This window comes from Dipodomys merriami, unplaced genomic scaffold (assembly GCF_024711535.1).
Source record: "Dipodomys merriami isolate MVZ:Mamm:240054 unplaced genomic scaffold, mDipMer1.0.p SCAF_102, whole genome shotgun sequence".
Lineage (NCBI taxonomy): Eukaryota > Metazoa > Chordata > Mammalia > Rodentia > Heteromyidae > Dipodomys > Dipodomys merriami.
In genome coordinates this window covers 4,289,497-4,313,305 of record NW_027202294.1, presented here as the reverse complement: position 1 = coordinate 4,313,305, position 23,809 = coordinate 4,289,497, and the positions used below count along the sequence as shown (strand labels likewise).

General features: G+C 42.7%; 2 protein-coding genes across 5 annotated transcripts in view; one reads left to right on the top strand and one right to left on the bottom strand.

Moving 5' to 3' along the window:
* Window positions 1–7,136: 7,136 nt before the first annotated feature.
* Window positions 7,137–23,594, top strand: LOC138807772 (acyl-CoA desaturase 3-like). The gene is made up of 3 exons (XM_069993531.1): window positions 7,137–7,247; window positions 20,603–20,879; window positions 23,422–23,594. The coding sequence occupies exons 1-3, from the start codon at window positions 7,221–7,223 to the stop codon at window positions 23,592–23,594; spliced, it is 477 nt and encodes a 158-aa protein (XP_069849632.1). The 5' UTR covers window positions 7,137–7,220.
* The window catches only part of LOC138808980 (uncharacterized), a 28,979-nt gene continuing 19,528 nt past the window's right edge, over window positions 14,359–23,809 (bottom strand). The window contains exons 1-3 of one of the 4 annotated variants that reach the window (XR_011366653.1): window positions 18,946–19,127; window positions 15,627–15,808; window positions 14,359–14,942 (exon numbers count right to left, since the gene is read on the bottom strand). Coding sequence is in view for 2 of the 4 variants with exons in the window: in XM_069995368.1 (XP_069851469.1) it covers window positions 15,145–15,788; window positions 18,946–19,030 (729 nt within the window). In the remaining 2 variants the exon portion in view is untranslated. Of the gene's footprint in view, window positions 15,809–18,945; window positions 19,128–23,809 lie in introns of those variants that run through there. The other 3 variants (XM_069995374.1, XR_011366652.1, XM_069995368.1) reach the window with 3 other exon arrangements.

Genomic DNA, 23,809 nt, shown 5'->3' with positions numbered 1-23,809 from the left:
TGTGTACAGATACTAAGAGTTTTGGAGTGTCCTTGATCCGCTCATCTAACTTTCCACTCTGTCATCTTTATGACAGTGACTGTTCTTGTAGTGAAGAGATGGCCATGGCCCAAGCATCCAAAAGGCCTTTAGAAGGTAGAGTTGGTCAATCTGTGTGTGTGTGTGTGTGTGTGTGTGTGTGTGTGTGTGTGTGTGTGTAATACAGTCATATTCATGTTTTAATCCTAGGAGTTTGGAGAATAAGGCAAGATCAAGAGTTCCAGGCTAATCTGGGCTACAGGGTGAGTTTGAGGCCAACCTAAGCTACATAGCAAGATCTCATTTTGAAAACTAACTAACAACAAATGCTGACGTTGTGCTACTAGGTCAGCCACATAGCAAAGAATTTACTGTTAGTCTCCTCAGTCTGGTTGAGAACAGAGAGTGTGCTGAATGCCCCCTGTGTTTCCAGAAAGGCCATTCTAGCTGACCAGTACATGTAGCTCACATTGCAAAGCTTTCATGAGAAAGATGAGAAACAGGAGGAGTGTGATGACCCGCTCAATAGAACATAAAATGTAAAATTAGAAGCAGAACAAAATGATTGATTATTAAAAATTATTAAGAATAGGGCCAAACTTGAAAGTCAGGATCTCCCTGTAGAGAAAAAACCTCCAGACTAGTCATTAAAAGAAAGAATTCCAAAGATAAAGGCTTGAAGTAAATTTGTGAGTTAAACACCGTGTTATTGGAATTCAGTAAATGACAGTGAAACACAGAAAGAGCCAGCAAACCTGAACAATGGCTTGATTTGGGCTGTGGTAAATAAGAAATTTGGGGAAGGTGGCTCAGTGGTAGAGTGCTTGCCTTGCATGCATGAGGCCCTGGGTTTGATTCCTCAACACCACATAAGCAGAAAAACCCAGAAGTGGCACTGTGGCTCAGTGGTAGAGCAGTTGCCTTGAGGTGAAGAGCTGAGGGACAGTGCCCAGGCCCAAACTTTAAGCCCCACGTCCAACCAGAAAAAAAAGAATATGAAGAACGCAAAAAAATCATATATATATTGCCGGGCGCTGGTGGCTCACGCCTGTAATCCTAGCTACTCAGGAGGCTGAGATCTGAGGATCGCGGTTCAAAGCCAGCCCGGGCAGGAGAGACCGTGAGACTCCTATCTCCAATAAACCACCAGAAAACCGGAAGTGGCGCTGTAGCTCAAGTGGTAGAGCGCTCGCCTTGAGCTGAAGAGCTGAGGGACAGCGCCCAGGCCCAGAGTTCAAGCCCCACGGTCGACAAAAAAAAAAAAAAAAAAAAAAAAAAAATTGCTACAGCAATTATAGTCAGGCTCAAGAGGAGCTGCAACTGCTACAGCAACATATTCAAAATTTCCAGTTAAAAAGAGTAAATCCTGAATCTCCAGTATGTAAGAGAATAGCTCTTTCTAGTTATCTGGAACATCTGGGATGTCATTATCAAAAAGGTAAGGTCTTTTAATTTGTAAAACATACACAATGGATTGTGCCAAAAATTGTTAAAAGCTATCCTATTTTAAAAGCACCTCTTTACTGATGGGAACAAAAAGGGAAAGGCTTATTGTTACAGTAATAGTGAACTCCCTTTTTAACAGTCTGCACAGCAGACTGCTTGCAGTCATCCAACTGCTCAAGGATAAGCCTACTTCTTTTTTTATTATTGTTGTTGGTCTTGGTGCTTGAACTCTGGGCTTGGGCTCTGTGCCTCAGTTCTTCAGCTCAAGGGGAGTGCTTTACCACTTGAGGCACAGCACCATTTCCCATTTTCTGGTGGTTAATTGGAGATCAAGAGTCTCAGGTATGCTACTGCCCACGCTGGCTTTGAACTGCCATCCTCAAATCTCAGCCTCCTGAGTCAGCCTCCTAGGATTACAGGGGTAAGCCACTGGCACCCTGTGAGCCTGCTTCATTTGCTCTCATTAGACTTCATTCTCAATTGTCATGTCCTTTGTCCTAGGGAAGAGATTTTGTTGATTGGCTAATTTTTCCTTTACTCATTCAAGCTACAGATTGACACAATTTAACACATGACAATGCTTGTGCTTTGCAGACAAAGTTTTGTGTAACTCACACACAGGCTCAATCCATTATTGCAGCCTGTCTTACTTCTGCTGCCCTTACTCAGCTCTCATTTTCTCCTAGAACCAAGCCCAGAGGTTTAAATCCCAATGATATATGACAAACAATCTATCCTTTGGACCATTAAATTTTATACATGTCACTTTGTGAATAGTGGCCTTCTCTGGCTTTATTTGGGCTATGCCTTTATCTGGAGAAACCTCTAGTATAGTCACCCATCTTCTTTCCTGCTTCGCTGCTATGGGTGTCCCCTTTACTATTAAAACAGACAATGCTCCTGCCTATATTACTATTAAATTGTAAACTGACCTCAATAAGTGGCTTATTAAACTCAGTAACCTTACACTCCAGTCCCAATTAAATAAAAAAAAAAGGGGAGATAGATGTAGGTTACTGGACCCCCAAAGAACTGTTAGCAATGGCATTATATATTCTTAATTTTGAAAATTTGAATTTTCCATCCAATACTTCAGCAGCAGATAAACATTCAAAGGATCTGAAAAAATTACAATCTTCATGTCAGTCTATATGGTGGAAAAATAACACAGATAATAACTGGAAACCCAGAACTGTAAAAGTATGGAGCTGTGCTTGTGCTTGTGTGTCCACAGGTTCTTCAGACATCTGGCCGCCAGTTTGCGAACTGGCAAGAAGGAAGAGAAGATCACCCAACACCTAGAAACCTCTGGAGGAATCCATCAAGATGAAAAATTAAAAATTAGAGTTACATTTTATAATTGCTAACTGCTGGTTTTGCTTCTGTAAACTTGCTTGCGCTAGCACTAACCTGCTCCCTTTCTGGAAATAAGGAATTGAGTAAAGAGTCTTGGAGCCCAGATGCCGGCCTGGGACAAGGTCTGTGGTCATAAATAAAGAACAAACAAGTAAATTCCCCAAGTGGTCAAATGGGACCCAAGAATGGAACCCAAGAATGGGACCCAAGATAAGGACCACCTGGCAAGTCCAGCAAACTAGGCCAAATGTTAATCAATCACAAGCCTGTAACTAGGGGGTGAACGCTCCCCCTAGACTTGCCCTGAGCCAACTGTTTTACAAAGAGTGTTATAAACTTCCCCGAATAGTAAAAATGATTGCTGGAGTGTATAGTGACTTCTAAATGGGCCAATCCCAGGGACACCTGGTGTTATATGCTAATCTTGTGGTTTTTGCCTTTAAGAATGCCTGTAACGGCGGTTTGGGGCTCTCTCCTGTGCCAAGGCAGAGAGAAGCAAATGCTGAATAAACTCCTCTTGCTTGTTGCATCTACTGGTTTGGAGTCTTGGTCTCTGGGGCGCCCTCCCATAGACGAAAGTATCCCAGGAGTCTGGGGTCTTTCAAAGAGAATGAGGATAACTCAAGGCACCCGGAGAACAGCCAGAACCAGAACGGTGACCATTCCTACCTGGCAACAGATGAAACTTTCTCAAGAAGTTGAGAGACACTTAAAGGACAATGGGCAGTCCCATGGTTTCCCTTATTTGCAATATCTAGTATAGGTATGAGTCAAGCGGAAAAGGTCAGATAATATGATGTTAGGAAAATGAACCCTTAAATATGTATTTTAATGTTTTCGTTTCTTTCATGCATGTGTTTCTAACACATTTATAAGATTATTTCTTTGTTGCTTTGTATGTCCCTCCCCCACAGTGTAACCCCCGCTTTCACTATATTTGATGTCAGTATAACATGTGGAGGAGATGGGGACAAACAAGTCGTTTAAGGATTCAGGTGGACCTGTTGCAACAATGAGAAGTACAAAATGTCATGTCAAAACCAACTTTACAATGTCGGTGTGGGGGGGGAGGGGGGTATAATTGGGTGGGGGGAGGGGGGAGGCTGGGAAGGGAGGTGAAGGGTAAACAAAGGAGGAGGCTGCAATGCTTGGCAAGAAATGTATGCATTATCCTGCCCATGTAATTGTAGCCCCTCTGTACAGTATGTTCTCAAATAAAATAAAATTAAATTAAAAAAAAAAAGGACAATGGGCAGGAAATTAGTGCAATGTCTTTAATGATGGCACTTATTCATACCTCTAGTGCCTCCTACACAGTACAAGCCTATGCTTGGCAGGTGCCAATGCTGGGTAAACTGTTGTACTTAAATTGTACCATGAAATGTAATAACCCATAAATGGGACCTGGGCAATCTCGGCCACATGATGGATGGTAGGGTCTGGCATCTTGTCTTCATGGTGGGAAAAGGTAAAGCCCCCATCTCTCAGGTGATGGGTGTGCCTGAATCCCTGGAGGCAAGAATGGGCACTTTGCTGACAGGTTATGAGACCTGTCAGTCCAGTGCCTGGGAGGTTATGAGACCTGTCATCCAGTGCCTGGGACTGGCAGTTTCCTGTGACCCTGCTCCCTGACCTGGCCCTAATTGGGCCTGGACCAGCTCAGGTGCCTTTGCACCATGCCACAGGTCTTCGTGTTCATGTCCTTTCCCCTGGCTCTTCTCTGGTCAATATGGCATCCCAATTCACCTCCATTGGAGTCCATCAAATAGTCACTAGCTTTTTAATATAAACTCCAAGATTTGATGATGAGGCTAGGCTTCAATTATAAAATGAAGAAACAGGGGAATCAGAAAGAGAGAGAGAGAGAGAGAGAGAGAGAGAGAGAGAGAGAGACAGAGACAGAGACAGAGACAGAGACAGAGACAGAGACAGAGGCAGACAGACAGACAGACAGACAGACAGACAGAGAGAACTTGTAGTAGAATCTAGTGTTAACACCAGGGCTCTGATGGAACAGTCTCTCCTGCTTCCCTCCCTGCAACAGTCAAGGGGTGGCAGCAAGACTCTGACTGCACCTCCATCCACAGGGGGCCACGGCTATTTCCTGAAAGAAAAGCCCACAAGCTAGTTCGGAGAGCTGGGCACTCTCAGTCTGGTCATCAGCTTTATTCTGTTACTCTTATCCTCTGGGTACCTGGAAAGCCTCCTGACTGGCCCTGCCACCCTAACCCACTAGGATTGGTCATTCAAGAGTCTTGTTCTGACCAATCCTAAGGCCTCCTCTATTGAGAGCTCTTCTCCCTTCCCTAAACTCCTACTTCATATAATGTAGTATGTTTATACTTTGTGCCCAGCAGATACTGGCTAGCATAATTTGCTATTGTGCTTTGTCCCATTTCTCTTAGAAACCTGCGAATTCCCCAGGGTGACAGCAGAACATTCTCTATTCCCCTAATATGAGGGAGTATTGGCCTTCCAGGGGCCACAGAGGAGGCTTAACAACAGTCAATCGCCGGGGGGCACATTGGCACAGAGGGACTGTATGGGAGAAACAGACTCCTGGTTGGGAAACACTCTTAGGCCATGGCCAGCTGTCACTGGATCTTGCAACCAGGTTGTAGTCAGTACAAGTCATGTTCAGTGCAAAGCAAGAATGATAGCAGTGCACATGAGGTAACTGTATGATGGGGGAAGGCTGTAGGTCACAGCAAGGTAGGTTGAGGGGAAACAGATAAAGGGAGAAAGAAGAAAGAATGACCAGAGGAAGCAGGAATGGGTTAGATGTACTTCTTGTATTTGAGGGAGAGACAAAGGCACTGGTTCAGGACTCTGTGAGGCAGCTAGCAGCTTCTCTGGGTATTCTTAGCCAGTAGGACTAGACTACCACAAAGGCAGAGATTGGACACATCCCTCCTATCTCCCACATTGGCCTGGAAGCTGCGTCAGAGCAAGGAATTCCTTTCTGATCATCAATTTATCATTGGAGGCTCAGGTCTGGTGTCAGCCTATTCTCTTCCATGTCTGTGTAAACTCAGGTATGGGGGTGATGCCCACTCTGGAGATGGTTACCTGGAGGACTCTACTTGCGGGTGGGTGGTAAGGGAGGACAGAGAGGCAGAGAGAGAAAGAGAGAGAAAAAGAGAGACTATAATCTAGATAGAGCCATCTTCCAGAGTCAAGCCACCACAGAATGTTCAGGCTGTGTTTGATCCCTAAGACTTTGACTCCATGGCTCAGTTTCCCAGGCTATCACCACTTATCATACACCCTGCCTGTCACACTCTGCCCTGTTACATGAGGTGTCACAGTCACACTCACTCTCTGATCTTCAGGACTGCTACCATATCCTCAAGATAGCCATAGTTGAGGTTTCGCCTCTAGCCACATACCTGTGCCTATACACAGGCCTGAGTTCTTTCTCACTCTACATTTCTCTCTCTCTCTCTATGTGTCTCTGTTTGTCTTTCCCTTTTTCTTTCTCTCTGTGTTGGATACAGGATAGGAGGGAAGGGTTGGAGTGAAAGGGAGGTCATGCGTATTCTGTGCATAGTATGGACAGATACATGTGGGAAACCTAGAGAACTGGCATGGACAACTGCATTGGCCTCTTTTCCAACAAGGGCCAGTCAGTGAAAGATGGTCAGCGCTGTCTCTCAGGGAGGAACACCATGGAACCGAGGCACCATGGTGGGTGGACCATGGCTTTCCCATTCTTCCTGTGTAACTGTCCCACTGCCCAACCTTCACCATGTTCCCAGCAAATCTCTAGGCTTGGACCTAGCCCTCACTGGGCCACTAGGTCTCCTCTCTTGTCCAGAAAGGAATTTCCCTACTATCCTCTGAGGCCAAAGAGTGCCAAGGAGAGAGCAAGCAGCCTGTGGGAATGAAGCCTAGAAGAAAAGTGTGGGAGAAAGAACATAGAGGTGGTATTAGAGAGAACAGATTGCACTGAGCAAGAGGAAATGTTTGGTAGAGGTGACAATAAATTCTCTTTGGCCAACTATATGGCAGAGGTGACAGAATTTTCTCAGGGCAAGAACAGAGGTAGGGTAGGCGTTTGTAACATCCTTAGGCCCAGGCTTAATTCCTGCCTGCCTCCACATTCTCTTATCTCCCTTCTATCACTCTCCTTGCTGGTGAGAGATGATTTGACAGCCAGCTGTTCTCACCTAGCCCTTGTTGGCAGTGGATAAAAGGTGTGTGGGATGTTGGTCACTCCTCAGCTTAGAGAGATACATACATAAAGATGTGGCCTATAGTGCCAAGTGAAGGGCTCTGAGTACAGCACCTAGTTGTGGCACACCAGCAGGCTCTGGAGAAGCCATCTTCTGTCCTGGCAGTACCACGCTCCAGTCTGCAGCCTCAGTCCTGGGAAAGTCTTCCCGGTATCTGAAACCAAAATGCCTGTGCCCTTGCTGCAAGAGAAGGTAAGCTTCCAAAAGTGCCTCTGTAGCCATGTTTGCAGCTCAGTTTGGACTTGTAGCACAGTAGTTGTTGGGTAAGAGAGTGAGAACATCTTGGAAGCCTCGGTCATCTCTTTAGTGTTGTATTGCTTTCCAGGATTTGGGGACAGAAACTCTAATTTCAGAATGTATGAGTGCATATCTGGTTATTATTGACATAAATTGGGAGTAGAGGATGCTTCATTTCAACAAGTCCATGTATGCAGACAATCCTTCTTTTCACGCTTTTCTTTTCTTTTCTTTATTTTTTTTTTGCAAGCTGGTCTTGAACCCAGGGCCTGGGTACTATCCCCGTGCCTTTGTGCTTGATGCCACTTGAGCCACAGCTCTACTTCCAACTTTTTGGTGGTTAATTAGAGACGAGTCTCACAGATTTTCCTATACAGGCTGGCTTCTAAGTGGAATCCTCAGAGCTCAGTATCCTGAGCAATAAGGATCACAAGTGTGAGCCAGCAGCACTTGGCTCAATTTTCAAATATCATAACTACAAAACTATAGGTCGAATTGACTTTGATTGTTCCCTGAATTGGGGTTCTTCCATTCCTTAAAAGAGAAATTAAAGCTTCATTTGAGCAACTGCATAATCCTGAGTTTCATAAGGTAGGAATAAGAAACAATTTTTAAGAATAACCTGATTGAATGGAACCACAATAAATGTAAGTACACAGGTAGTATTTGTACAGTGATTTCATTTCTTTTGGATATATACCCAGAATGGAGATAAGCTGGATCCTATGGTAGTTACTTTTTTCAGATTATGTGGATGAATGTCTCCATACCATTTCCCATAGACACTGTACTAACATACTTTCCTATCAACATCATGATAGAGCTCATTGTTCTCTGTATTCTCCTTAGTATTTTTTTTGGTTGATATGTTGATTGATAATTTTATTATTTTTGGATCATAGCTAATATTACTGAGATGAAAAGGAATCTCGATGTAGTTTTGATTTGCTTCACCCTAATAGGTAAATATATTGAGAACTTTTTCATATATTTATTGGTCATTTGTACTTTTGAAAAAGTGTTCATTTAGATCATGTGACCAATTTTATTGGATTATTTAGTCTTTTGTTGTTAAGGTTTTTGGGCTCCTTATATATACTAGCTATTAATTCTCTGAAAGATTAATAAATGGAAAAAAATTTCTTATTCTGTGGTATGTTTAATTACTTTGTAAACTCTTTCCTCTGCTGTATAGAATATTTTATTTTATTTATTCATTTATTATTTTATTATAAAGGTGATATACAGAGGGGTTACAGTTACATAAATCAGGTTGTGAGTACATTTTTTTCTTTTGTGTCTGGTTATCAGAATTCTTTTTTATTGCCAAGGTGATGGACAGAGGAGTTACAATTACAAAAGTAAGGTAATAAGTACATTTTTCATCAAATTTATTTACCTTCCCGGGTGGATAGAAGCAAATTTGTTACCCCTTCCCTCATGGATAGAAGCTTTTTAACTTGAGGCAAACTTATTTGTCAATTCTTGCTTTTGTTAGAATACAATTCAGGAATCTTTGTGTAGACCAATATCTTGAAGTATGTCCTTATGTTTACTTCTAATGAACCAGCACCGGGCTATTTCTCACTTTCTATAAAAATCAACACAGGACAGCCACAGGTGGCCCAAACCTGTAATCCTATCTCAGGAGGCTGAGATTGGAGAATCACAGTTCAAAGCCAACCTGGCCAGGAAAAGTCTGATCTCCAATTAACCACAAGAAAACCAGAAGTGGTACTATGGCTCAAAGTGGTAGAGTGCTAGCTTTGAGTGAAAAAGCTCAGGCACAGATCCCAGGACCTGAGTTCAAGCTGCATGAATGACAGAGAAAACAAATTAAACCAAAAAAAAAAAAAAAAAGAGAGAGAGAGAGAGAGATTGGAATGTATCTTCAGTCTTACACATGGGGATATTCAGGTCTTTCAAAATGGTTTCTTGAAGAATTTTTCTTTTCTCAAAGCTATGCTTTTGACTGTCGATATGTGAGCTTCTTTCCAGGTCTTCTAGTCTATCCAATTCATCTAATGTTTACATGGCTCTATAGCATATTTTAATTAGCTCTTTCTTGCTCTTGCTATGAGATGCTTATCTCCAACAAACTACCAAAAAGCAGGAAGTGGAGCTGTGGCTCTATGGATAGAACACTTACCTTGAACAAAAAAAAAAAAACTAAGGGATAGCACCCAGGCCCTGAGTTCAAGGCCCAGCACTAACAACAACAACTAAAACAAAACAAAAAGAGGTAAATGTAGGTGTTCTCAACCTAAGTTGCACCCTTTCGGGTTTTGAACAGCAGATCTTCTTGTCAAGCTTAATAGAGGGGAGGAATAAGGTGGGCTGAGGAGAAGTAGGGAATTCCCAGAATGGGAGTACATAGTCTCCAAAATACAGCCTATTTCCATTTTCTGTTCCACAGAGTGTGTTTGTTATCATTATATAGAGTTTTCAGGTGTGTTATTGCCTCAGATACGGGATAGAAATGATAATAATGACAATAATAAATATTATGATAATACTACCAATAAGGACAGATAGTGACCATCCTTATTTATGTTGGTTAAAATTAGTTTGGGCAAGTTCTTGATTTTCTGTTTGAGTGGTCACATGAGGTCCTGTTGAAAGGCAGCTCTTCTGTTTCAGAAGCTTTTTGTTACCATACAGTTGATTGATCAAGGTCCTTTTGCCTCAGTATTATTGCATAAGTTTAGGGCAAAAGCCCAGGCTCCCAGGGTTCCAACAGAGTATATATACCATGACACCTACCCAAAATACCAGTCAGAGTCAGTACTAGAAAAAGGCAGAGAAAGGCAAGGGCAAAGAAAGGATTTTTAATCAATGTATCAACACTGGGAAGAACAGATAAAGGGTTTCAGTGGTACAAATATACTGACAGTACTTCACAGATTTTATAGGAGAGGAAGACAAAGGCGATGTTTGTGTTGTACACAGCTAACAGAGAGGATAATCATAATTAGATTAGTGGTGGGATGCATCTTTATCTTAATTTTGATTCTGCCCAGGGTTCTGGAGAAGCTAGTGTCACTGTCATCACTGGAGAAGAGCAATCTTGATGCCATAAGCTGGTTATCTCAGATTTGGTGTGCAGCCTCACCACCATAGGTAATTGCTCTCAGTTGGGGTGATTTCATTATGAGGTGGTCTGTCCTGTAAGGCTTGTTGATGCTTGGGGGTAGTTTTGGTTCCTTGCCATGTAGATAGTGATCCAGCAATATGTGGTTCGTTGATCCAAAATCACTATGTAAAAGAGTGACTCAAGAGGAAAATAAAGATGCACAATAGAGGTAAAGAAAGAAGAAAAGGAAGTTTGTCTTTCAGTAAATGGTACCCTCTTTCACTACTTCATCCTATTTAGAAGAATCTTTCTTTTGCTTAGAATATTCATGCTATCCTGGATGCAATGTGGCAGTTATCTTTGTTATCAGATTGACTATTACAGTGGCACACTGTTTGTATATAAGGTTTGATACTAGCTGTAGCTTCAGGCATCTTCTGGGGTCTTGGAACACATTTCCTGTGCATGAGGAAGTAGAGTAGTGTAATTGCCACTGATGCTACTTTCTGTCTGGCCTAGTCAGATACCTGAGGTCTTCCTAGAGGACCCAGTCCTGTTTCTGTCACAATTTCTGCTCTTGATGAGGACTTGTTAGCCACTTGAACACCTAAAAGGTCACATGATCTCATATACCACAAACTAACCCTTGACATGAAGCCAGGAGTTCATAGGTGTATACAAGGTGCTGTGGATCTAACCCAGGGCCTGCTAGGCAAATGCTCTACCTTTGAGCTATATCATAATGTATTTTCATGTCACACTAACTTTGGACTCAAAGAAAAAAGCAAAACTAATATTGTTAGGTTTTTAAAAAGAGGTAACCAGCACCACCCACGTGGTATTTAGGTAAGGGGTAGATTTATTTAGTAGACCTGCTGGGACCAGGCAAGGTTGGCACTCCATGCGGCTGGCAAAAGAGAGAGTGTCTGGCCCTGAGTTAGGCCTTATATAGGGTAGGGCCTGGGCAGGAGGGGGGGTGGGGGTGGGTGGATGGGGAGGGGGTAATGTGTGTCTAGGAAGTGGGACCAGGTAAGAGGTGGGACCAGGTGGGAGAAAGGTGTGGCCACATCAGATTAAGATGTGACCTCAGCGGATGCAGATGTGACCTCTTCCAGGTAACACAGGTACTGGGCGAGGTGTGTTCACCATCCAGGAATGGACCTTACAAATATGTCATGGGGTAAGTGCAAAAATGAACAGAGTTCAACAGAACTTACAACTCTTGAGGTTCACTGAAAAGAACAGGACATCTCAGTGTGACCAACAGCCTTTTCTGCATCCCTCAGCATTTCCCAAATGAAATCACTTCACTGTTTTTCTGAAGTTGTTTATCAATTTATAGGATTTACAACATATACTTTGTCATACTTTTTATTTTTTAAAGGAATTCAAGTGGGAAGTCATTTCTCATTGAAAACATGAATCTGAATTGTGAAGTAAGCTTATTTGGGTACAGCAGAGTCTAACCACTGGTAAATGGAAACCAGAGTAGCCAAAGGAGCAAACTAAGCTTTAGTAGACTTGCAACAAATACAAGTATATAGAAACACATTAAATATTCTATGCTTCTGTTGGGACAATAACTATGACTTTTTGAGGTGTCAGGGGAGTCGTAAGGGGGGAGGAGATGAGGCTAATAACTGGGTTTGTTTTCAGGTCCTTGCTAGGAATGTGTCCTACCACTTCAGGAGCTCCACTATTCCAGCCATGTCTTCAGTTCAGGCTTGTGTTGGATACAAATTATGTGCCAGGTAGAAATAAGACAATATCTGAAAGTTAATTCACACTGTCATTATCAGAAAACTACAGCGAAACATCTAGTATTTAATTCAATAAAACATCCCATTTTTTTCTGCATAAAAGTTTGACAATGCTACTATGACAAACATTCTTAATAGATTTTGTCCTTTACTATTCTGCAATGGCTGTCTTTGCACTTCATGTATATGTAACATTTTGATGAAAAGAAATGGACAATCTTAGGTGCCATTTCAAGTACTTCCAAGTAATGTGCAGGTTTTTAAATAGGTGAATACTATGTTAATAATATTTTTTTAACTGGGAAGCAAATAATTGATGCAGGACTACCTAAATATCTGTTTCACATCCAACACATTTTAGGTAAATAAGAGAGCTAACGTGTTTATTAACATTCATTCCAAGTGAAGTAAGTTACTGCTTTTAGACACTGTAGAAATTAGAAAACAGTGAACATTTTTAATGCCTGTCATGTTTTATGTAAATTGCACATTGTACTTTGGAGCAACTGGTGTGCCTGAGACAAGAAATCCTTGGGCTTCCAGAAATTTGTCAGCCTGAGAAGCACAGACCTTGTCTCAAAAAGAGGGTTGGGGTAGAGCCCTTGCTTAGTGTACTCTACTCAACAAAAAAACATGGTTTGGGTTTGGAAGTGTTTAAGTCTTGTCAATCCAGTCAGTTCTTGAACAGAAAAAATATTTCTAGGAGTTATGGTATGACATCCTGAACTTACTTTGATAGCACATGTCAGTAAACAACTTGCACTTTCCTGTCTGGTGTTTGTTCACTATGTTGATGCAGTACCATCAATTAATCTTACATTCCTGAACTTTTTTGTGTATGGGTCTTTCGGTTTGAACTCTGTGCCTGGGCGCTGTTCCTATCCCTCAGCTTTTTAGCTCAAGGTTAGCACTCTTCCACTTGAACCACAGCTCCACTTTCAGTTTTCTAAGTGGTTTATTAGAGATAAGAGTGTCACAGTCTTTCTGCCAGGGATGGCTTTGAACCCAAATCCTCAGATCTCAGCCTTCTAAGTAGCTAGGATTACAGGCTTGAGCCACCACTGCATGGTTCCATTCCTGAACTTTTAATAGAAGCCTTTGGAACTGGGAAGGTGGCTTAGTGGCAGAGTGCTTGCCTTGAGCTAAGAGCTGAGGGACAGTGCCCAGGCCCAGAGTTCAGGCCCTATGACAAAAAAAAAAAAAAAAAAAAAAGAAGAAGAAGCCTTTGAAATGTAGTTCTCCTAACTGGAGCACAGTTCTCCTAACTGGGACACAGTAGGAATTTTGGTTCAGTGTCCATGAACTCCTATGTTGATTTGCTTTTGTAAGTCTGGAATGGGCTGCCTGTTGGCCACCATTTTTAGGTTAGATGAAGGACATTCATTGAAAGTGGATAAATAGAGTTGTACTCAGGGAACAACTTCTTAAGGTCTTGCTGAGAACAGATCTTACCACTTAAGATTATAGCATTAAGTCAATTTATGATCAGAAGCAGACTAGCCCAATTATGTCAACTTTTTAAAGGCTGTAATGGCTATGTCCTATTAAGACATATATACTAAGCTTGGGGATGGGGGCTCACATCTATACTCCTCCATATTTAGGAGGCTGAGATCTGAGGATCATGGTTCAAAGCCAACTGGAGTTGCAAAGTCTGAGACTTTTATCTATAATTAACCACTCAAAATTCAGAAGTGGCACTGTGGCTCCAACTGGTAGAGTGCTGCTAGCCTTGAGCAAAAAGAGCTCAGGTCAGCCCTCAGGCCCAAGTTCAAGGCCCACATGTGACCAGAAAAAAGAAAAAATAAGATCTTAATCACTGACTTTTTTTTTTTGTCAGTCGTGGGGGCTGAACTCTGGGCATGGGTGTTGTCCCTTAGCTCTTTAGCTCAAGGCTAGAGCTCTACCACTTAAGCCACAGCACTCTCCCACTAAGCCAACTTCCCAGCCCTTAATTTCTGATTTTCGAGGAAGGTATTAGCCTCACAGAAGTAATGAAAAGACATGTTGGTGCTTAGGATTTGTTAGGGTTTCTTACTGGTAAGATTTATAGACAAAATCATATGCCTTTTGATACCATTTTAGGATGGACATATTTCCTTAACTTGCCAGTGCTTAATGTTTTGAGAATATTGAAGTAGCTGATCCTTAATCATCCTGTTTTACCAGGATGTGACTGTTTGTTGTGCCCAGGTCACAGGACCCCCACCATGAAGACCACTGAGAGTCAGGCTTTACAGCTGTTTTAAGGTTTTATTTAGACGGGCTACAGCTCAGGCCTCGTCCTACACTCCGACACAGTGGAGCCCAGGAGAGCCCGGAGCTAAACATTAGCAGGGCTTATAAAGGCACACAACCAACCAGGTGTTTGGATTACCACCATGTGTTGCTCTGCTAGATTGCTGGTAAACAAGCAACAAGTGGTCACGGCCTCAAAAATAACTCTTCATTTCCACCCCTTGACTTATGGTCCTGAGACACAATCTTGTGGCTCCGGCCCAAAACTAAACTCCAACAGCTCTCTATCTTGATCGAGTTCTTTTCTAGTCCCTCTCTGACCTTAGCTATACTATTAAACAACAATACCAATAACAATCAGTTCATTTTTCTTTTCTTGAAGCGTACACGGAGTGGTTGGGTAGGGTGCGTGGAGACTTCCCATGTTTCTCCATGGTCGTCCAGGGCAAAGGGGTCAGCGGTCTTGCGTGGGAGCAGTGGATCCAAGCAGCAATGCCATCCACCTTAAGGGCAGTGGGTGTAGCCAGTAACACCATGTAAGGTCCCTTACACTGTGGTTCCAGAGATCTCAAGTTGTGCCTTTGAACAAACACCCAGTCCCCTTGTTTAAACGAATAGGGGGTAGGAATAGAAGAAGAATCATATAATGCTCTAAGCTGGGGCCACACACTTTTGTGGACAAGCTGTAGATAGCCAAGTTTACATAGAAATTCAGTATCACTCAAATCAGCAAGCAATTTTGTCCCAAGGTGACTGCTGTGCCCGCGTACCTTTTTCCATCTCAAATGAAACTGCTGCCATTTGTGAACCAGGTATACTCAGCATGTGATAGTGGCGAGTCCAACAAGTCTGGCCTCTTTTCCTTGGCCCGGTCTCTCTTTTCATGCTCAATTTCACATTCTCTGTCCTTCCTTTCCTGTCTTTGCTCCTCTGTCTCTTTCTTATTGTAAACCTTTTCCACCACAGCTACTAGATCCCTAATAGACTTTTCACCAAGTCTGTCTAGAGCCTGCAACGTTTGCTTTATGTCTGGTGCAGCTTGATTTATATAGGCAAACCTAATCATCTGAGCTGACTCTTGGGTCTCAAGATCATACAGGGTATATTGACTAAAAGCTTCCATGAGCCGCTCAAGATATGCTGCCAGACTTTCACTTCCTCCCTGTCTAACATCATAAACTTTGGCCATATTAGTAGGTCGGCCAGCCACCGCTTTGAGATCTGCCAACAGAGCCTGGTGGTAGATGAGGAGTCGCTCCCTACCTTCAACCATATTGTAGTCCCATGTTGGTCGGATCTCAGGAAAATAGGCAGCGATCAGGGCAGGATCCGTGATGGGCACTTCTATGCGGCCAGGGATGTTTCCGGGCTGCCTCTTAGATATGGTCTCTCTCTTTGGTGGTGAAAAGGACCTGTAAAAGCTGACTGCAATCATCCCAAGTAGGCTGATGAGTAAAGAGAATAGTTTCAAGCAAACAAATTAAATCCTGGGGTTTCTCAGAAAAGGGGGCATTTTGGGTGCAACAATTGTATAGATCACTGGTAGAAAATGGCCAATATTGGAGTTGCTGTTGACCATCCCCATCCACAGAACCTATGGCGCGTAAGGGAAAGACAGCTGCATTAGAAGGGGGGCTGATCCCACAGCGTCATTGAGTGACTGGCCCCTCAGAAACTTTAAGGGCAGGTGCCAAGGGTTTGGCTGCTGGCTCTATAGCTCCCTCCTCCTCTTGATCATTCTCAGGTTCTGCAGAAGGAACCTGGAAGGGGAGTATGGAGGAGGAAACATTTCTTCTTCCAAGTTACCTCCCTGAAAAACAGGGGGGTACAATTTATTTTCCTCTTTCTTAGTTTCTTTTTGTAAGTCTAGGGGGCTAGATGGAGTGTTGCCTGTGGTTTCCAGTCCTGTCAGTCATACAGTCCAAAAAAAGCAATAAACAGTACAAACAAAACACACGCAGGCCTGACAGTTACGAAGTGGACATCTCCCGAGTTGGTCTGCTGACTCCTGTCACGGCGGAGTTCCACACCGACCCATGCCCCACAGCAGAAGGAGCAGACCCACAGTGGGCAAGTTGGGCCTCGGTTAGGAGGTCCTCTTGGTCAGTTCTGGCCCAACATGGAACCGACCCACACCCCACAATTCTCACAGCGGGGTTCTAAGGACGCCCCCACAATACACACCGCAGGGTTCCAAGGACCCCCGCCCTCACAAGAGGATCTGGGATGTCTCCCAGTTACTCCAGGGTTGTCGTGCTTGCTTCAACAACCCTTTACACAATACGAATTGGAGCAGCCATCCTCACAAAGAAGTAGCTTTTAAACATTCTCTTACTGAAACTAATTAAGAGCCAAGGTTACATCTGACAAACTTACAAGAATCCTCACTCCTTTTTGTGGGCCTATTGGGAACTGTTACAAAAAAAAACAAAAACCAAAACCAAAAACCAAAAACCTATAATAACAAACTGAAATAGGAATTAATCAGTTATTTTGGTAATCTTAATTTTTCCTTTCTGCACTTTGAGGTAAATGTTTAGAACAATTTCATTTTTAAACTTTATATACAGAAAACCATTCCTAAGTTGTAAGCCTCCTATTAATCTGTTTTAAATACTCTATACTTTAATTTTTAGTTGCACTTTGAAAAATCCCTTGAACTCTTGAGGCTAGGTGTTACTCATTCCTCTTGGCTGCTTTTTTTAAAACAGATACACATTAAAACTTTTAAACTCAAATGATAATTTTTCCTTAATTCAAGAATTACAATCAACATCACTGTACCAAGAAGCTAAATTTAACACGTTTATGCCTTAAAAAGAAAACATCCAATTGCAAAATATCATTGAGAGCAAATCACTATACAGATAAACTTTTTCTGACCCTCTTTTTAAGGCCTTCTTAATTTTAATTATAAAACATGCAAGGGGCAGTTTTAGTAATGCTAATCAGATCATCACATCACTCATTTTTACCATCATGTTTCCAGTGTCTATCTGTGGGAAAAGAGATGGAATAAAGATGGGCCACATGGCCCCTCCTGTGGAATGGGCACACACCCAATCCAACTCTTTAGGGTTAGATGAACTGCGTTTGTGCCAGCTTGCCCTCTTTTACCATGCGTGGACTCCTCCCAGAGCCTGTCCCACCATGCATGACCAGCTGAACTGCACTTCTGCCTCTTCACCCTTTACTCCTAAAGATAGGTCATCTGTTGGCTTCTAAGTTTCTCCTTTTTGTTAAGCCAGATATCTTGATTACAGTGTAAACAGCTTTATGCACTCTAAAATATCAGATTTTCTAATTTCAAGTTAAAGAATCCTTAAAAAGCTATTTAAAACAATGTAAAAATTCTTTAAAAAAATTTTTGGTAATGTCCAAACCTCATAACCTTTTGAATTTTAAACTTAAACTCACCCAATTGTTACAACATGCTGACAATTTTTATCTTGAACATGTTCACAAATAAATACAAAACACACACACAGATCATAAAGTGTGCAAAATTCAAAACTGTTGTACATACATTTTCTAAAGTTTTCAAACAAAAATTTAAGACAATTTTTCTTTTAAACTAAATACCTTTGTTGAGCTTCATTTTCCCAGGGCTTGCTTTTAGCAAGGCACTTCACCAATTGGTCTTTTGAATCCCTTCTGTTGGAGGTAGGTTGGGGGGGAAGGGGGATCACCTGAAACTAAACTGGCTTGATTTTTATCCAATTTTAGACAAGAGCACTTTACATTGTCAGGACTAGCTGAAAAAGTCAAAACCAGGCACACAGCCTTCTCTGTGACTGAGCCCAGCTGGAGGCTGGAACTTTTATTCCCTCAGAGATGTTCAAATAAATAACAAAAACACAAAAACCAAAAATCCACATTTAAAATTGGTACCAATTCTAAAACAGAATTAGACAACAATCAAAGGCTGATTTTATCCCTACCAGAACTCTGTGCCATTCTCACTCAGCAAGCTAAATCCAGAGTCTGCTGAGTGAGCCTGCCACTCTCATCCAGTACTTCCCTACCTCAGGAAACATAAAACAGAGAACAATCAGGTCTCAGTGAATGGGATGACATCTCACCAATATTTGTTGGTCCAGAGGCTTTCCAAGGCAGAAGGGAAGTCCCAGTCATTTTGGGGCAAGGGAAATAAGTCCCTAGGGGCCATCCTCTCAGACTGGCATATTCTCCCTCGTACTCAGACCCCCCCCCTGGGTCAAGGCCTAAGGCTAAGATAAACCCCAAATGACAAACAGAGCACTCCATACAAAGACACAACTTACAAAGTCACGCTGCAGCGTTGTATGTTGCCAACCAGAAAGTGCCAGGCGACAGATGGAGAGTTTCCCAAAAGACGGAAAACTTCCCAATACAGTTAGAAAATTTCCAAAAAAATGTGTGCACTAAACATCAATTACCCAGAGGGGTCTGGGGATATCTCCTCACAGACCCGGTTGGCAGTCTTATAGTATGTCCACCAAGACTACTTGTCAACTAGGACACAGACCCGGTGGGAAACCAGAATTACAGGCACAGAACCTGCAGGCAACTAAATATAGAGAATGGCAATGCTTTGACTTACCAGCTGGGTTTTTTGCGACTCTGTGGTGGGGCGTCTGGAGGGTCTTATGAGGGGGATCCTGGACGAGCCCCCAGAAATGTTGCATGGACTCAGGACCCTGAAAGACCACCAGAGACCACGATCAAGGCAAACAGCAAAAGAGTAATTTCTTTGCAAGCTGGAGCTTGGTCCTTAGCGCACTCAGTAACTGGTGACACTAAGAGGCCCGGAGCACAAAATCAGCACAGTTTTTATAGTATCGAACAAACAAGTTTAAGGAATCTCCACACAAGCAGTTACATGATTGGTTTGAGTCCACCCTAACTGCACTGCCCTTTTTCTGAATTATTGGTGCATGTTTGATGGCTCGATGGTTGCAAAACCGTTATGTTGCATTCCTGGAACACTTGGGCAATTGTTCTGTTTCTTAAGGGTGGGCAGGGTTGATGGCAGCTGACAATTGTTTTTTTCTCTCTCTTGGGTTTACTCTGAGGGCAGCCTATCCCAAGATGTTGGGGTTAATCTCAAAGTGGAGTTACTTTAGCTCTTCACAGGGATCCCTACATTCTAAGTTTCCTGATTCAGGGTGACTTGTGGGCAAGAAAAGAGTTAAGGGCTTCAGCATATTTGATGTGCTGCCATCTGTGGGTGAAAATGTGAATTATAACTTGAGCAGTTGATTCATCAACTTTTCTTTCACAAAGTTTAAAGAAAATGCAGTGAGTCAGACACTTGAGTTCTACTCCTTCACCTTGTGGTTTTACCACCATCTACCTGTACAATTTTGAGAGACTTCCTCTTTTAATCTTGTCTCCTAACAAGGTCTGTGCCTCTATTGTAACCTAACCACAGCTGCTGCACAGAACGTAGTGCTAATGAAGCTGGATAGATGAGGGAAAATGAGGTATGGTTAGCTAACAGCAAATATAGAAAATATTCCTTAATGTATTTCCCTTAAGATTAAGGGAACAAAAGTCATTTTGGGGGAAATGAAGCAGGATAACTTATGGAAACTGAGGCCTGGTGTAGGCAACTCAGAAATATGGTATCTAGAAACTTAGATATGCTATCTTTGCTTCAAAGAGAGGCAACTGAATGCATTCTTTCCTAAGGTATGCATTTCTCACCCAAGAATTCACAACTGACTGACAGGATGCCCCAAAATGCAGATAGCAGGATGTTTCCTCCTTTCAAGGATAAGGATCTGTTTTTTGGCAGGATCCATTCTCATCTGGAAACTCAGAGAATAACACCAGGTGTAGTTAAAACAAAAACAAAGCACCTGGCTTTGCATAACTTAAAGCCAGACCCCCTGTCTTTACCCTATTAGTACCCAACAGATCAAGAAGCTGTGTGTCTCTCTGGGTGTCTCCTTGTGTGTGTCTGTGTCTTTGTGTCCCTATGAGAGTATCCACACTCTGCTAGAGTGTGTCCCTGCCTTTCTTTTTTTCTGCTTTTTTGTGTTTCCCTGCTTGTTTACTTAATAAAGCTCTGCCAAGTTTTCTTACCATTGTGCCTTGTCCAGAAATTCTTATTCTGTGATTGAAGTCAAGAACCCTATGTGAAGAGTTCCTATATTTAAAGGGGAGCTTCACTTAACCTCACCTCTTTCCAGTGACACTCCCAGTCACCTACCAGGTATCTGCTCTCTCTTCACCACTATGCTCTCTCCTTGTAGATCTCTGATTTCTCTACAACCACTATCTTAGCACCTCTTTCTATGGACCTGCAGAATGGAAGAGAGAAGCTGAAGGAGATGGCCCTCCACTTAGTAGAAGACATCCGCCCCGAAATGAAAGAGGACATCTATGACCCCACCTACCAGGATGAGGTGGGCCCCCCACCAAAGCTTGAGTATGTGTGGAGAACCATCATCCCCATGGCTCTGCTGCACCTGGGAGCCCTCTATGGGCTCACCCTGGTTCCTGGCTGCAAGGCCTACACCTGGCTCTGGGGTAAGCAGCTCCCATCCTTAGCAGTGCTCAGGTTTTTTCCCTGCTTTTTAATGAGGTGTGGTCCCACAAAGGGCAATGTTTCCTCTCTGGTTTCCCAGTGATTTCTCTGGTTCCTGGGAGGCTGGCTGAGCTGGAATAGAGTCTGATGCAATTGGGATCCACAGAGGACATCATCCCCTCTCAGTCTGGGTTTCCAGCCATTTGTCTTTGTTTCCAGGGAGGCTGACTAGTCTGGGAGTGGAGACTAGTGTCATCTCTCCAGAAGACAGGAGGAGGAACAGTCCGGTGTGAGGGGATTAGTAGGTAGCTGTCTTGGATGGTAGTAACATAGGACTGGTCAGCAAGGAGGTGCCACCACCACCTGAGTCTTTTAGGTATTGTGGGATCTGATTCCTAGTTTTGTCTTGGGAAATCCTTCCAGTTCCCAGGAGAATTTTAACTAAGATCTTCGAAACTCATGAAAATAGTTTTGCTGAGTACCAGGTAGAAGATAACAACACACATTTAGAAGATGTTTCTTTGGTTACACGATTTCATCATGGCCACGGAAGCAAACTTTAAATATGGTCCAGGAAAAATTAGTGTGTGTATTGTTCAAGCATTGTAGAAGGACACTTATGTTCTTTTCCTGGTATGCTATGAGCTCTACTATGTACTATGAGCTGTAGCATAATGGATCCAGAGGAAGAATGGGTTTTCTTGTCCATCCCTTCTTCTCAGAAGATTTGTTATGGGGAAAAGAGTCCACCACTCAGAGACAGCCTCAGGTAAAAAGATGACTTTATTGGGGAAGTGGATAGGTGACCAGCCAGGGACGCAGCACAAACTCGGGAACTGAAACTGTGACCCTGAATGGCCTACAAGCTAGGGTTTTTAAAGACTAAATCCATGCGGTCAAGCCTGGCTTGTAAAACACACATAATGATCGCATATTTATGTCAGTGGCCAATGGAGTTACAGTCTGTCTTATAGTATCTGTTTGAACTAACCTATCATCCTGGTTGGAATTGGTGCATGAATTGGGTTCCCCACACAAAGCAGGCAGATAAGGGGCAGGGATAAGGCTGCTCCTTCCTGGAAGGGCAAAGGTGGTTGGGCTGTTTTACTATTGTTAACCAAACAGGGCTGCAGATCTTATCACAACAATCAGCAAGGCTTCCCACATTTCCTGGGGTCTCAATAAACAGCATATTTCCTGACCCTTGTGAGAAACCAGTATTTTGATTCTCAGGGGCGGGGGTGGGGGTGTGTGTTGGGGGGGGAGTGAGGAACTCCTGATATATTAAAAGTGGAGTTAGTCTTGTTCCCCTTAACACTAGGAGATCCTTCCCCTCTACAGATTCTTCACAAACAGTTCCCTCAGCTGCAAGCCCCTTGCAGCCAGAATACTCCCTGTAGGCCTCATTCAGTTCCTAGTTTGACCAGTCTGTGATTAGCCACCCTAGAAAATGTACAGGGATCATAATGCCACACTGGCATTAAGGCTATGATATCTATCATTTTAGTGTCTTGCTTTTGTGGATCTGCTGTGACATTGGACAGAAATTGGTACACAGTGCTAAAATGCTGACTTGTTCAACTCTTGATCAGGGCTCTTTGACTAGGTTGACAAGAGTTTCTATGAAATGTGGATTGTGAAATGTGGATTTCAAATTTCCTCTATGATTAAAAAAGAAAGAAGGATAGAGGTCTTAGCTTGGGCAGTCTCTCCTCCCTCCTGTAGATTTTGGTGCTTTTCTTGTTTTTTTCCCAAAGGAAATAGAAAAATTTCAGATTTTGAGATGTTTTGTCCCTTTATTTTTGGAGCTGCTCAGAAGAGACCTTGAGGAAGGGCTCAAAAATATTTCTCACATCATTGATGGTCTGAAAAGAAAACCTCTCTAGGCCACTTCTCAGGGAAAATCTACAAGTTGTTGCTTAACCATCAGTGTGGACACTGATGGTCTTTCCTTGGTGACAGAGATTGGGTACATGATGAATGAATAATAAAACAGGCACCTAGTGTCTGGGTTCTGGTTTCAATTCTGCTGCTAATGAGCATTACCTGTTCTTTCAGAACCATTATGTCTGCAGCATGAAACAAATGTACATGATTTCTTGGTTCTGGGCTGAGGGTTTCTACTTTTCCTGTATTCAGGTTCTTCCTTCCTGATGATTATAGAGGCCTGACTTCACCATACTTTTCCTACTTAGCTGCTTAGTATTGTATTTGGGAATATGATCTAAATCACCATATGGCCTGGCCACATATCACCTGGTGTCTCAATCCCAGACCTAAAGAATTGTGGCCAGAATTTTTGTTAGGATAATAATAATCGTGTGGCACTCTTGGGCATCATGAAGGACAGGATAAGATTAAGGAGACAGGGGGAGAGGAGAGAAAGCTGTTTAGACATCTCTTCTTGTTTTAGTAGAGAAGACAACTTATAAAGTGTGTGATGCCTTCCAGGAAGTTCTATAACCACAGATAATCTATCGTTTCAATTTGTTATCCCAGCATAAGTTATAAAATTTTAACCAAGGCTTCATCCTGTCCTCCCAGTGCCACTGAACAAAGGGAATGATATGTATACCAAGGAACTCCTTACCCACCAGAGATCACGTGTGGCACCTCCTGAGCTGCAAGCCATCAGCATGGTAGAGAAGGCATCCCTAAAGTCTTTCAGAGTTCTATTCTTGGATTCCCCATTGTCAAAGACCAATAACCTACTTTGACACATGGCTTCATTTTTACTAGTCCTGTGACCCTAAATAACATAGCTCTAAATAACATAGCTCTCACTTCGTCTGTTTCCTCAACTGTGACATGCAGTACTCATAGTATTTACCCTGTTCAAGCTGTATAGTAAATATAAGCATGTGAACAATTTTGATAAAGCTTGAGCCATTATGCATTATGTATGGAGGATCCCTCGTGGAGCCATATTGCC